The 15,508-nt window shown below is 54.2% G+C and overlaps 1 protein-coding gene across 1 annotated transcript; it reads left to right on the top strand.

The window, feature by feature from the left end:
- Positions 1–225: 225 nt before the first annotated feature.
- On the top strand, positions 226–13,209 carry LOC116951023 (neuropeptide FF receptor 1). Its single transcript, XM_032969293.2, has 4 exons — positions 226–2,426; positions 3,840–4,206; positions 7,294–7,393; positions 8,397–13,209. Exons 2-4 carry the CDS (start codon positions 3,894–3,896, stop codon positions 9,415–9,417), a joined length of 1,434 nt encoding a protein of 477 aa, XP_032825184.2. The 5' UTR covers positions 226–2,426; positions 3,840–3,893; the 3' UTR covers positions 9,418–13,209.
- The last annotated feature ends 2,299 nt before the right edge of the window (positions 13,210–15,508 follow it).

Here is a 15,508-nt window from a genome sequence, read left to right on the forward strand (position 1 = left end):
AAACACACACCGAGAGACACTCTGCAGCAAGGCGCAGATCCGTCACTGTACGGACGTCGACGTTACAATCCAGGGGCTCAGCCAACAGCGGCCTCCAAGGAAGCCCCGCGGTGGCGTTCAGTTTCTGGAAGGCGGCGATCTGCGAGCGCTCGGGACGCAGCGGCAGCGCGTGCAATGGGGGGGGGGGGGGGGGGGGTCCAGAGCTGACCCCACCCCTGCAGTGGGGGGGGGGGGTCCAAGGCTGACCCCACTCATGGCTGGTCGAGATGCGCCCTCTTCGGGTCAACGGAGGCTCCAGCAGTCGCGCCCGTGTGTGTGTGTTTGTGTGTGTTGGTGTGTGTTGGTGTGTGTTGGTGTGTGTTGGTGTGTGTTTGTGTGTGTGTGTTTGTTTGTGTGTGTTTGTGTGTGTGTTTGTGTGTGTTTGTTTGTGTGTTTGTGTGTTTGTTTGTGTCTGTTTTTGTGTTTGTGTGTTTGTTTGTGTGTGTTTTTGTGTATGTGTTTGTTTGTTTGTGTGTTTGTTTGTGTGTTTGTGTGTGTATCTGTTTTTGTGTTTGTGTGTTTGTTTGTGTGTTTGTGTGTTTGCGTGTTTGTGTTTGTGTGTTTGCGTTTGCGTGTTTGTTTGTGTGTTTGTGTGTGTGTTTGTGTGTGTGTTTGTGTGTTTGTGTGTGTTTGTGTGTGTGTTTGTGTGTTTGTGTGTGTGCTTGTTTGTGTGTTTGCTTTTGCGTGTTTGTTTGTGTGTTTGGGGAGCGGTAGTGTAGCGGTTAGCGCGCTGCGCTATGAACCCAGCGACCCGGGTTCGATTCCCACTCACGGCCAACGCCAATGACGATTGTCTGAACCGGTTCTGGGCCTTCTCTCCTAGGTCGACTCAGCCTCAAATGAGTGCCCGGTGCGGTGTGTAGTAAACATCGCCACTGGGGAGACAAAGGCGGTCGAGCGCTTGGTGCTGGCCACCCACCCCCTCGTGTGCCGTTCCGGCCTTCATAGGTGCTGCTCGCTAACAGCACTTGTCCCGACAGTCTGTTAAGGCTATACGGGGGATCTTTGTGTTTGTTTGGGGAGCGCTATGAACCCGGAGACCCGAGTTCGATTCTCGCTCACGGCCACCAACACCGGTGACGATTATCTGCACCAGTTCTGGGCCTCCCCTAGGTCGACTCAGCCTCCAATGAATACCGGGTGCCGTGTGTAAACATCGCCACTGGGAAGACAAAGGCGGCCGAGTGTGGTGCTAGTCACCCACCCGCTTGTTCGCTGTACCTTAATAGGTGCTCGCAAACAGCACTTGCTCCAGACGTCTGTTCAGGATATACGGGGGATCTTTGTCTTTGTACACACATATGTGTGTATACATTGGTCAACTCGGCCTCAAATGAGTACCCGGTACGGAGTCTAAATATTATCACTGGGGAGACAAAGGCGGTCGGGTGTGATGCCACCCACCCACTCGTGTGCCGTGTTTGGCTTCATAGGTGCTCGCTAACAGCACTTGCCCCCAAGAGTATGCCAAGGTTATACGGGAGGTTTTGTCTTTGTCTCGTGGATGTATAAAGCAGACGCGTGTTGTCGCGCTCACTCAGTCTGCACTCGGCGCCCGACCGACCGGGCAGCACTCTCCATCTCTCTCTGTCTCTGTCTATCTCTCTGTCTCTGTCTCTCTCTGACTCTCTCTGTCTCTGTCTCTCTCTGTCTCTCTCTGTCTCTGTCTCTCTCTGTCTCTGTCTCTCTCTCTGTCTCTCTCTGTCTCTCTTTGTCTCTCTGTCTCTCTCTGTCTCTCTCTCTGTCTCTCTCTCTCTGTCTCTCTGTCTCTCTCTCTGTCTCTCTGTCTCTGTCTCTGTCTCTCTCTGTCTCTGTCTCTCTCTCTGTCTCTCTCTGTCTCTCTCTGTCTCTCTCTCTGTCTCTCTCTGTCTCTCTGTCTCTCTCTCTGTCTCTCTGTCTCTCCATCTCTCTCTGTCTCTCTCTGTCTCTCTCTGTATCTCTCTGTGTCTCTGTCTCTCTCTGTCTCCCTCTGTCTCTGTCTCTCTCTGTCTCTCTGTCTCTCTCTCCCGACGACCCTGGCTCGAGCCGTGCCGAGCCAGGGTCGTGGTGAGCCGCGCCGAGCCAAGCCCGGGGTGAGCCGAGCCGGGCTGAGCTGACCCGAGCCAAGCCGGGGCGAGCAGAGCCAGGACGAGCCGAGCCGAGTCGAGGGTGAGCCGAGCCGGGGTGAGCCGAGTCGGGTCAGGGTGAGCCTAACCGAGCCGGGGTGAGCCTAACCGAGCCGGGGTGAGCCGAGCCGAGCCAGGGTGAGCTAAGCTGAGCCGGGGTGAGCCGAGCCGAGCCGGGCTATGAGTGAATGGGGAGGTTCGCGTCGGGGCGAGAGACGGAGTTGGGGAGAGAGGAGAGCGCAGCGGCTGTGACAGAGAGAGCGTCGGATACCAGCGCAGCAGGTGCGTGCAGGATTCACATTCACGACTCGCTCTGCCACTCACATTCACGACTCACATTCACGACTCGCTCTGCCACTCACATTCACGACTCGCTCTGCCACTCACATTCACTACTCACATTCACTACTCACATTCACTTCTCACATTCACTGCTCACATTCACTACTCGCTCTGCCACTCGCATTCACTACTCACATTCACTACTCGCTTTGCCACTCGCATTCACTACTCACATTCACTACTCACATTCACTACTCGCTCTGCTACTCACATTCACTACTCACATTCACTTCTCACATTCACTTCTCACATTCACTACTCGCTCTGCCACTCACATTCACTACTCACATTCACTACTCGCTCTGCCACTCGCATTCACTACTCACATTCACTACTCACATTAACTACTCGCTCTGCCACTCACATTCACTACTCACATTCACTACTCACATTCACTACTCACATTCACTACTCACATTCACTACTCGCTCTGCCACTCGCATTCACTACTCACATTCACTACTCACATTCACTACTCGCTCTGCCACTCACATTCACTACTCACAATCACGACTCGCTCTGCCACTCGCATTCACTACTCACATTCACTACTCACATTCACTACTCACATTCACTACTAGCTCTGCCACTCACATTCACTACTCACATTCACTACTCACAATCACTACTCACATTCACTACTCGCTCTGCCACTCACATTCACTACTCACATTCACTACTCACATTCACTACTAGCTCTGCCACTCACATTCACTACTCACATTCACTACTCACAATCACTACTCACATTCACTACTCGCTCTGCCACTCACATTCACTACTCACATTCACTACTCACATTCACTACTCGCTCTGCCACTTGCATTCACTACTCACATTCACGACTCGCTCTGCCACTCACATTCACTACTCGCTCTGCCACTCACATTCACTACTCACATTCACTTCTCACATTCACTACTCGCTCTGCCACTCGTATTCACGACGCGCTGGGGTTGTATTCTCAAAGCCCTGAGCGGCGGGGAACGCTCAGAACAAAATCGCCTTTTCTCCTCGCCATCTCAATCATCGCCGATGAAGGGAAATGTTCACCGCGCCGTGTCCCCTGCGGACCTGGCCCGGCTCCCTGGAGGAAAGAAAAAAATATCCGTGAAAAAGAGCTTCATAGCTCATCGGATTCCTCCAGTCCACATCAAGATTCTGACTTCAATTCCGCGTTGCCGCCTTCCCACAGGACCTGGTCCCGGACCCTCATCTGTGTTCCTACCGAACACGTGGTCGGGGTTTCCTGGTGACACTGACCCCACATCCCAGTCCTTGCTGACCTGGCCGTGATGATGTCGTCCCTATACACCCCCCTCCCTCCCCACCACCCACTTACCACCCCCACAGCGTCGCGCATGGGCTCGCGGGGGGGATGCGCCAGGAGCCCCCCCTAGTGGAGCCATGGACCCCGCGCATCTCGAGCCGCCGAACCGCACGGAGGGGGACCGGCAGCTCCCCCCCTCCTTCAGCGCCACCAACGCCACTTTCTACACCTTCTACCAGCACGCGCCCCCCACGGCCGCCGTCTACCTCATCGCTTACCTCTTCATCTTCCTGCTCTGCATGATCGGCAACGGCCTCGTGTGCTACGTGGTGCTGCAGAGCAGACGTATGCGGACGGTCACCAACCTGTTCATCCTCAACCTGGCCGTCAGCGACCTGCTCGTCGGCATCTTCTGCATGCCCATCACGCTGGTGGACAACCTCATCACGGGTGCGTGGCTGCGTTGAGTGCGTGAGTGAGTGCGTGAGTGACTACGTGTGTGACTACGTGTGTGACTACGTGAGTGACTGTGTGACTACGTGAGTGACCGCGTGCATGACTGTGTGAGTGCGTGGTTGCATGAGTGACAACGTGAGTGCGTACGCGACTACGTGTGTGACTACGTGAGTGATTGTGTGAGTGACTACGTGAGTGACTACGTGAGTGACTGTGTGAGTGACTACGTGAGTGACTACGTGTGTGACTGTGTGAGTGACTACGTGAGTGACTGTGAGTGACTACGTGTGTGACTACGTGTGTGACTACGTGAGTGATTGTGTGAGTGACTACGTGAGTGACTACGTGAGTGATTGTGTGAGTGACTACGTGAGTGACTACGTGAGTGACTGTGTGAGTGACTACGTGACTACGTGAGTGACTGTGTGAGTGACTACGTGGTGACTACGTGTGTGACTACGTGAGTGACTGTGTGAGTGACTACGTGTGTGACTACGTGAGTGACTGTGTGAGTGACTGTGTGAGTGACTACGTGAGTGACTGTGTGAGTGACTACGTGAGTGACTACGTGAGTGACTGTGTGAGTGACTACGTGAGTGGCTACGTGTGTGACTGTGTGAGTGACTACGTGAGTGACTACGTGTGTGACTGTGTGAGTGACTACGTGAGTGACTGTGTGAGTGACTACGTGTGTGACTACGTGAGTGACTGTGTGAGTGACTGTGTGAGTGACTACGTGAGTGACTGTGTGAGTGACTACGTGAGTGACTACGTGAGTGACTGTGTGAGTGACTACGTGAGTGACTACATGTGTGACTGTGTGAGTGACTACGTGAGTGACTGTGTGAGTGACTACGTGAGTGACTACGTGAGTGACTACGTGTGTGACTGTGTGAGTGACTACGTGAGTGACTGTGTGAGTGACTACGTGAGTGACTACGTGAGTGACTGTGTGAGTGACTACGTGAGTGACTGTGTGAGTGCGTGCGTTACGACGTGAGTGACTGTGTGAGTGACTACGTGAGTGACTGTGTGAGTGACTACGTGAGTGACTGTGTGAGTGACTACGTGAGTGACTGTGTGAGTGACTACGTGAGTGACTACGTGGTGACTACGTGCGTTACGACGTGAGTGACTGTGTGAGTGACTACGTGAGTGACTGTGTGACTACGTAAGTGACTGTGTGAGTGACTACGTGAGTGACTACGTGAGTGACTGTGTGAGTGACTACGTGAGTGACTATGAGTGCGTGTGTTACGACGTGAGTGACGGTGTGAGTGACTACGTGGTGACTACGTGTGACTACGTGAGTGACTGTGTGAGTGACTACGTGAGTGACTGTGTGAGTGACTACGTGAGTGACTGTGGGAGTGACTACATGAGTGACTACGTGGTGACTACGTGTGTGACTACGTGAGTGACTGTGTGAGTGCGTGCGTTACGACGTGAGTGACTGTGTGAGTGACTACGTGAGTGACTGTGTGAGCGACTACGTGAGTGACTGTGTGAGCGACTACGTGAGTGACTGTGTGAGTGACTACGTGAGTGACTGTGTGAGCGACTACGTGAGTGACTGTGTGAGTGACTACGTGAGCGACTTCGTGAGTGGCTACGTGAGTGACTGTGTGAGTGACTACGTGAGTGACTACGTGAGTGACTGTGTGAGTGACTACGTGAGTGACTGTGTGAGTGACTACGTGTGTGACTACGTGAGTGACTGTGTGAGTGACTGTGTGAGTGACTACGTGAGTGACTGTGTGAGTGACTACGTTGGTGACTACGTGAGTGACTGTGTGAGTGACTACGTGAGTGACTACGTGAGTGACTGTGTGAGTGACTACGTGAGTGACTACGTGAGTGACTGTGTGAGTGACTACGTGAGTGACTACATGAGTGACTGTGTGAGTGACTACGTGTGTGACTACGTGAGTGACCGCGTGCATGACTGTGTGAGTGCGTTTGTTACGACGTGAGTGACTGTGTGAGTGACTACGTGAGTGACTAAGTGAGTGACTATGTGAGTGACTACGTGAGTGACTGTGTGAGTGACTACGTGTGTGACTACGTCAGTGACTACGTGAGTGACTGTGTGAGTGACTACGTGAGTGACTGTGTGAGCGACTACGTGAGTGACTTTGTGAGTGACTACGTGAGTGACTGTGTGAGTGACTACGTGAGTGACTACGTGAGTGACTGTGTGAGTGACTACGTGAGTGACTACGTGAGTGACCGCGTGCATGACTACGTGTGTGACTACGTGAGTGACTGTGTGAGTGCGTGCGTTACGACATGAGTGACTGTGTGAGTGACTGTGTGAGTGACTACGTGTGTGACTACGTGAGTGACTGTGTGAGTGACTACGTGAGTGACTACGTGAGTGACTGTGTGAGTGACTACGTGAGTGACTACGTGAGTGACTGTGTGAGTGACTACGTGAGTTACTGTGTGAGTGACTACGTGAGTGACTACGTGAGTGACTGTGTGAGTGACTACGTGAGTGACTGTGTGAGTGACTACGTGAGTGACTACGTGAGTGACTGTGTGAGTGACTACGTGAGTGACTACGTGAGTGACTGTGTGAGTGACTACGTGTGTGACTACGTGAGTGACTGTGTGAGTGACTACGTGAGTGACTACGTGAGTGACTGTGTGAGTGACTACGTAAGTGACTGTGTGAGTGACTACGTGAGTGACTATGTGAGTGACTACGTGAGTGACTACGTGAGTGACTACGTGAGTGCGTGACTACATGCGCCAGTGGGGAGCGGTGGTATGGCGGTTCGCAGGGTGCTGCGCTACGACCCCCGTGACTTTGTGTGATGCCCCGTGACTCTGAACCCGTGACTCTGTGTGACCCCGTGACTCTGTGTGACCCCGTGACTCTGTGTGACCCCGTGACTCTGGCCCCGTGACTATGTGTGATGCCCCGTGACTCTGACCCCGTGACTCTGACCCCGTGACTATGTGTGACCCCGTAACTATGTATGACCCCATGACTCTGTATGACCCCGTGACTCTGACCCCGTGACTCTGTGTGACCCCGTGACTCTGTGTGACCCCCCCCCCCGTGACCCCGCGCAGGGTGGCCGTTTGGGGTCGTGGTTTGTAAAATGAGCGGCCTGGTGCAGGGCACCTCCGTGTCCGCGTCGGTCTTCACCCTGGTGGCCATAGCGGTGGACAGGTGAGCGCCGTCACGAACACCTCCACTCCTCACAACTGGCTATGATTCATTTTATAATAATTATGAACACGTTGTTGCAAGATGAAACCTCAAAACACCTCACAGAACCAACGCCTTCATCATCCTCCTCCTCCTCACACCTCCACCACGAACACCTCCTCAAACCGCCACCACCACCTTCTTATATCTCTTCCTAAGACCACCTCCTCGCATCCCCATCTTCACACCACCTCACGCTTACATCACCACCTCAGATCTCTTACTCACACCCCTCTACACCACCCTACACCTCCTCGTACAATTTCACCCCTCCTCCTCCTCACACCACCTACTCACACCACCTACTCACACCACCTCCCCCTAACGCCACCATCACCTCACACCACCGACTCACACCACCTCCTCCTCACGTCATCACGCCCGCGCGCGTCTCTGCGCCCGTTAACCCCCCACACCTCCTCTTTGCGCCTCTTCCTTCCTCGTCCTCCTCCTTCCTCGTCCTCCTCACCACCACGCCGTTCGCAGGTCGTATGTAAATGGAACTTCTTTCGCACTGTACGTAGCCAAACGCGTTAACCAGAGATGCGGGGTAAGGACAACAAAGTACACGTAAAGAAGCAGTTGTAGAGAAATGAGTTTGTCAATCTAGATGACTTAAAAGTGCGTAGCCCCCAGTGGCTTCATAATATCGGAAGCAGAGAGCGTTCCAGACGGCCGCAGAAGCGCATCTGAAAGCGCCGCGCGATGCGGTGACAGCCGTCTTTTTTTTCGACGGATGAGCCAAAAGCCACCGCCGCCGCCGCTGCTGCTGCTGTTGTTGCTGCTGCTGCTGTTGCTGCTGTTGCTGCTGTTGCTGCTGCTGCTGCTGTTGCTGCTGTTGCTGCTGCTGCACAATGATCGGAGTTCGCGTGATGCTTTACGCTCCCTGACGAGATCAGCGAGGCGCCGCGGTTCATTTGTGGCGAGCACCTCGCGCCGTGCGTAACGGGCGCGACCCTTGCAGGTTCCGCTGCATCGTCTACCCGTTCAAGCGAAAGCTGCGCATCTCCCACGCGCTCTTCACCATCCTCGTCATCTGGGCGCTCGCCCTCTCCATCATGTGCCCCTCGGCGCTCATGCTCACGGCCGAGGTGAGCCGCGGCCACTACATGGTCTACAGCGACGGCAGCAACGACACCCACCCGCTCCACCAGTGCTGGGAGGCCTGGCCAGACCCCCGCATGCGCAAGGCTTACACCACGGTGCTGTTCGCCAACGTCTACCTGGCGCCCCTGGCCCTTATACTGCTCATGTACGCGCGCATCGGGTTCCGCCTCTGCTCCCTTTCGGCGTCGGCCGCGGCGGCCGCGTCGGCCGCGGCCCCGTCGCGTGGCGGCGGCGGCGGCGGGGACGACCACGAGGGTCACGACGGAGGAGGCCACGGGGAGAAGGCTGCCGAGCGAGCCAACGGGCGGCAGGCTACGGGGGTGACGCGCCGTCGTGTCAAGGTCATCAAGATGCTCATCATCGTCGCCATGCTCTTCATGCTGTCCTGGCTGCCGCTGTGGACCGTCATGATGCTCGTCGACTACGCGAACCTGTCGCCCTGGGACCTGGCCTTCCTCAACATGTACGTGTACCCCGTGGCGCACTGGCTGGCGTTCTTCAACAGCAGCGTCAACCCCATCGTGTACGGATACTTCAACGAGAATTTCCGCCGCGGCTTCCAAGCGGCCTTCAAGCTGCAGCTGTGCGCCGCGCGGCCCGACCCCAGGGACACGTGCCCGCAGCAGCGCGTCGCCCGCGCACAGGCGGCCCACGAGCAGCAGCAGCAGCAGCAGCGGCACGCGGGCCCCCTGCACGCGTTCGTGGGTCCGACGGGCCTGCTGCCCGCGCCGGGCCTGGTCGTCTCGGCGAGCGACGCACCGGCCCCCGCGGCCCCCGCGCGGCGCGTCCCGGCACCGGCGCGCCCAGCGCCGCACACCTCGGCGTCATCCTCCTCGCCGGAGCCCACCGGGAGTACTCTGCTAAACATCCTGGAATGAGGGAGGGGATTTGTGGTCACCGGACTCATCAGCGGGGTTCCACGGTGGTGGTGGTGGTGGAGGCGGTGAACGTTGTTGGTGTTGTCATCCTGCCCTGTGAAGAGGCAGCAGCGGGGGTTGGTGGATCACTGCACACAAACGTTGTGAAACTCCCTTTCTAACCGTGGGCGTCGAGGTGAAGGATGAGCCGTACCCTGGCTCGCCAGGAGAAGGCAGTACAGCACAAATGTGGACTCCGCCTGTCCCCCTCTGTACGGAATAGAGTGCTGCCCCCTCGCACGCGTGGTTTTTCTCTGGATGCTTCGGTTTGCAAATGGGCATTCATTTGCAAGTTGGAGATCGATGTTGCTTTTTTTTGCGAATGATTCGGCACGCGTGAGATCATTAACGATCGGCTGTGATGCAGACGCCGCGTGTATTACGGGTAAAACTGTCACTCCCACACACACACGTGCGCGCGTGTGTGTGGGAGTGAGTGGGCACGCATCGTGTAAATACCTCCCTGTGGAGGTGTGCGCGACGAGGAGGAGAAGGAGGAGGAAGATGAAGAGAAGGCAGCCCACGCAAAAATAAAATTAGTGAACATCGATGCTGCGTGGTACACCACGCAGGTGGACCCACCACTCCCCGCCGTCCCCCCCGGTATTAAATAAAATAAACAACCGGACACCTAACTCTAACCCTAGCGGTCAAATGGCGCCAGCCACCACCACCACCACAATAATAATAACAGTATCAAGGTCCTTTATTCAGAAAAGCCTTGCCAAGTCTCAGGAGACGTTTTAAAGAGGGCTCTGCCACATTGCCCACCCGGCAAGTGTTTCTGGGTAACACCACAGTTAGATCAATTGGCCGGATCCGCGTGTTTCGGTGGCATAAAGTGTGGGTACGTACTCCCACCTCTTCCGAGACGTGGCTGGACAACGTGGAATATTAAGCCAAAAATCCCGTCTAGAGGCGCTGTCAAGCGCTGCCGGGGTTGGAGACCCCTTTCGCCAGCAGTGGCGCGAGTGACGAATTGCAGGGCTGCGCCTGTACCGCATTGATCTCCCTGCTGCACCGGGATCTTTGGCCAGATTCCATTGATGAACATTTGATTTCACGCGGTAAGAAACCGGAGAACCCAGCAAACAACACATCTTATGTGTAATGGGTTAACGCTCAAAGCGCCACACAGATGGATGTCAGAATTTCGCTGCTGGTGTTGCCATCTCCTCCTGGCCACCTCGCAATCCGTGGACAGGTACCACGGAAATCGTCTCACGGACGCGACCGTTTGACCCCACTATGTACATATGGTGAATTGGCGAGGTCAAGGTCATGCGGTCACGAGGTCGTCACGGCCGATGACATTGATGCCACCACGCCTCGCCGTCGATCAGGGGTCGGCAACATGCGGCTCCCGAACGGCATGCGGCTCATATTCTTAGTTTTTTCGGTAAAGTCACGTTGAAGAGAAACAACAAAATAATAAAATATATATAAAACAATAAAAAATTCTCACGACGTTTCGACCATAACTCAAACGGTCGTCTTCAGGTGTGTTGGTTCGCATACATTTATTTTTAAACGGCGCATTTATTTATTTATAATAAAAAAAAACGTTAGCGCCACGCGCAACGATTTGGCAGTTTACCCAGGACTAGTCCATCTATATTCTGAAAAGAGGAGGGGGGAGACGAAATTTTTTATAATGTATGCTGTCTGAAAGCCACTGTAAGCGTGAACAATCAATTAAGACCCGAAATGGTTTATCAAATCTTTCCAATGATTGCTAAGATAGAATCCATCTTCTCGGTTGAAATTGTCTCTGTGCTTGTATATGTGGATAGCCTCATGAACGAATCTCTCATGGAAGCCAGATGGCTTACAAAGAACCTCTGTCTTGGAAAAGTCAATGGCATGTGAGCCTACTGAATTAGAACAATGATCTGCCACGGCCGAGGTGTTGGTCCTACCGTGTTTAAGGTCTGCTTTGTGTTCACGAATGCGGTCCGAGACATGGCGTTTGGTTTCTCCAATGTAACTACTACCACAGAGGCAACTTAGTTTGTAGACACCAGGGTATTGTATGTCCGGAATCACATCTTTTACAGACGGAACCAGATCACGGATTTTATGTAATGTGTTGAAACGGACCTGGATCTTGTGTTTATTCAAGATTTTGGAGATCTTTTTTGTGATCCCAGCAATGTAGGGTAAAGTGATGGTTTTGAAGAGGGTTCTTCTTCATGGTTTGAGTGATAGCTTTGCGGATTGTATAGTGGGAGTAACCATTAGCCCTAAGAGCTTGGTGTACGTGCTTGAGTTCACTGCTTATGTGTTCCTGGTCGGATATGCATTGGGCTCTATGATACAGAGTCTTGATGAGAGAATTCTTCTGTGATGGATGGTGGTGGGAATCCGGTTTCAGATAAGCATCCGTATGGGTAGCTTTCCTGTAGACAGAGTGGCTCATTGAACCATCAGGTCTCTTTTTAATTAGAACATCCAAAAAAGGTATCTTGCCATCTATTTCGACTTCCATGGTAAATCTGATGGCTGGGTGTATGGAATTGATGTGGTCGAAGAATTGGTCTAGAGCAGGCCGGCCATGTGGCCAGATGACAAAAGTGTCATCCACGTACCTCTTCCATAAGGTTGGGCGCAGAGTGGCAGTCTGGATGGCGTCAGTCTCAAATTTCTTCATGAAAATGTTAGCTATAACTGGAGAAAGGGGGGAGCCCATTGGGGTGCCCTCAGTTTGTTTGTAGAAAGTTCCATTCCAAGTGAAGTGTGTATTGGTTAAACAGTGTCTCACCAGGGGGGGTACCTCAGTGTTTAGTCCTTGATGAACCAAGTCTTCAATGATTGCAATGGTGTCAGGTACAGGAACCTTGGTGAATAAGGAAACTACATCAAAACTGACAAGCAGGTCGTCTGGGGACAGGGAAATACCCTTGATTGTCGATACCAGATGAGTAGAATTTTGTACCGCAGAGGTGGTCTTTCCAGTAAAAGGACGCAGGATTTCAGACAAAAAACGAGCTAGTTTGTAGGTGGGGGAGCCGATAGTAGAGACTATGGGACGAAGGGGTGTATCTCTTCAACGTGACTTTACCGAAAAAACTAAGAATATGAATTACTGCAGTCACGAAAGCTTTAAATCAAAATTTGGCATGCGGCTCGTTAAGGGACTGCTTCGTGACCGTTATTTATTTAAGAGGCCACCGTCTCCTATTCACCGAATTCTAAAAAAAAATCATCTTCTTGTTGTTTTTGTTGCCGACCCTGCGCTAGATGGTGTGGTTGTTGCGAACATGACAGAGGCACCTTCAAGGACCACTCTGACAGCCTCAGCATCGCCACCTTCTGGATTGAGATCGGATCTCTGGGTTGCCCACTTGCAGTGGCCGTCGACTTAATTTGGTCACAGGGATTTCGTTTATCCGAAAGCTGTGGGCAAATACGAAATTCATCTGCACACGTGAAGGTTCCTCTGTATATGATCTGCACAGATGAAGGTCGCGTGTACATGTGACGGCCATGTGTGCATGTGAAAGGCCTCTTTATATGAAGGTCGTGTATGCATGGGAAGGCCCTCTTTATATGTCATGTACACATGAAGGCCACGTGTACATGTGAAGATCATGTGTAAATGGGCAAACGTACATGAGAAGCGCATTGCACATATAAAGGTCCTATGTATATGATGTGTTCATGTGAAGGTCGTGTGTACACGTCAACATCGTGTGTACGTGTGGACGTCCTCTGTATATGCAGATCACAAATACATTTAAATATGCGTATGAATACGTGGACATTACGTGTGCATGGGAAGGCTCCTGGAAACGTAACGAAGGTTGTCGTACGTAAGGTCGTCTGCGTACAAAACTTCGCGTGTACGCGCGAATGTCGTGCGCGTACACGAGAGTCGTTGATTCACGTCCGGTCACGTGAAGCTACAGGCGAAGCCGGCACCGGCCGCTTTTGTTTTCTCGCGGCCTTGAATGATGATCGCTATCGGACCCCACCGGGGCCCTCCGGCCCACCCGAGTTCGCTGCTGGGCTCGCTGCCGTCGTAGGGGACCTCGCTTTGACCTCTGTTGGGGTGCCCTGCTGGGGTCCGTGAGGGCGTCCTAGCTCTGGTCCCTGTTGGTTCCCTGTTGAGGTCCCTCCTGTGGCCACGGTTGGGGTCCATCGTAGGATCCTGTTGGGGGTTTCTGCTCGAGTCTTTCGCCTGGGATCTCTGTGGGGGGTCTCTGTGGGGGTCTCTGTGGGGGGTCCCTGGTGGGGGTCTCTGTGGGGGTCCCTGTGGGGGTCTCTGTGGGGGACTATGTGGGGGGTCTCTGTGGGGGTCTCTGTGGGGGTCCCTGTTGGGGGTCTCTGTGGGGGTCTCTGTGGGGGTCCCTGTTGGGGGTCCCTGCGGGGGTCTCTGTGGGGGTCTCTGTGGGGGTCCCTGGTGGGGGTCTCTGTGGGGGTCTCTGTGGGGGTCCCTGTTGGGGGTCTCTGTGGGGGTCTCTGTGGGGGTCCCTGTTGGGGGTCCCTGTGGGGGTCTCTGTGGGGGTCTCTGTGGGGGTCCCTGTTGGGGGTCTCTGTGGGGGTCTCTGTGGGGGTCCCTGTTGGGGGTCTCTGTGGGGGTCTCTGTGGGGGTCCCTGTTGGGGGTCCCTGTGGGGGTCTCTGTGGGGGTCTCTGTGGGGGTCCCTGGTGGGGGTCTCTGTGGGGGTCTCTGTGTGGGTCCCTGTTGGGGGTCTCTGTGGGGGTCTCTGTGGGGGTCTCTGTTGGGGGTCTCTGTGGGGGTCTCTGTGGGGGTCTCTGTGGGGGTCCCTGGTGGGAGTCTCTGTGGGGGTCCCTGGTGGGGGTCTCTGTGGGGATCTCTGTGGGGGTCCCTGGTGGGGATGTCCGTTGGGTTTCCCACACACCCGGCGAGGAGGAGCGGCGAGTTTTTCCCGGTCCCTGGGCGTGGAATTTTCACTCGTGAGCTTACGACGCTATACGGCGTTACCCGGCGTTACTCTGCGTTACTCCACGTTACTCTACGTTGCCCAGTGTTACTCGTTACCACAGCATTCGCCACTCGCGTCCGCGTGACGGGTTCGCCGCCGCACAGCGCATGGGGAGCGATTGAGTGAATGAGTGGGTGCGTGAGTAAGAGACTTGAGTGAGTGATTCAGTCAGTGACGCTATGACCGAGTCACTGAGTGAGTGAAACATTGAATGAGTGACTGAGTGAGTGAAACATTGAATGAGTGACTGAGTGAGTGAAACATTGAATGAATGACTGAGTGAGTGAAACATTGAATGAGTGACTGAGTGAGTGATTCATTGAGTGGCCAAGCGAGTAATTGACTGAGTGATTAACTGAGTGAGTGACTAGGCGAGTGATTGGCTGATTCATTGGGTGACGTTGTGCGGTTTCGTTCTCAAAAAATAAACCCTGGGCGCAGAGCGAGCGGCCTTCCCGCCACCGTGAACACTCAGCAGCTCACGTGCATTCTACCCGACGCACGTGCATCGGAGTTACGTGCGACGCGTTGGCATGTGATGGGACAGGGTGGCACGCCGTGCATTACCTGTGACGGCATACGGTTACGTGACACGTGGCATGCAATGGGATAGGCTTGCGTGACGCGTGACAAGCGATGCAGACACCTGGCGTGGGATGGAACAGGGCTACGTGACACGACACGCATGGCACGTGCCGATGGGGACGGAGGTGACACGACAAGTGACACGTGATGGTACAAGCTTACAAGATGCGTGACGGTCACATGACACGGCACATGATATGACAGGTTTGCATTGCGCGTGACACGTGACCCTGACATCGCATGCTGGACAGCTCAATCGCCAGTCCCTGCCAAACCAACCCCCCACTCGTGGCGCTTACCCAGTAAAAATGCGAACGTTGAGCCAACGGTGGCATGTGGTTGAAACCGTTGGACCAACGTCGGCCCAACGTTCATTGTTTTGCTGGGTAAAAATCTCTGCGAGCGGTGGACATTCTCCCGGGACGAGTTACCTCCTTTGGCTGCCACTCCATATCCTCAGTCTCGACCGCTGGCCCATCATGCCCTCTTGCCATCATGCCCTCTGGCCCATCATGCCCTC

This window comes from Petromyzon marinus, chromosome 41 (assembly GCF_048934315.1).
Source record: "Petromyzon marinus isolate PM22_M1 ecotype Great Lakes invasive population chromosome 41, UKy_Petmar_22M1.pri1.0, whole genome shotgun sequence".
In the NCBI taxonomy this organism is placed as follows: domain Eukaryota; kingdom Metazoa; phylum Chordata; class Hyperoartia; order Petromyzontiformes; family Petromyzontidae; genus Petromyzon; species Petromyzon marinus.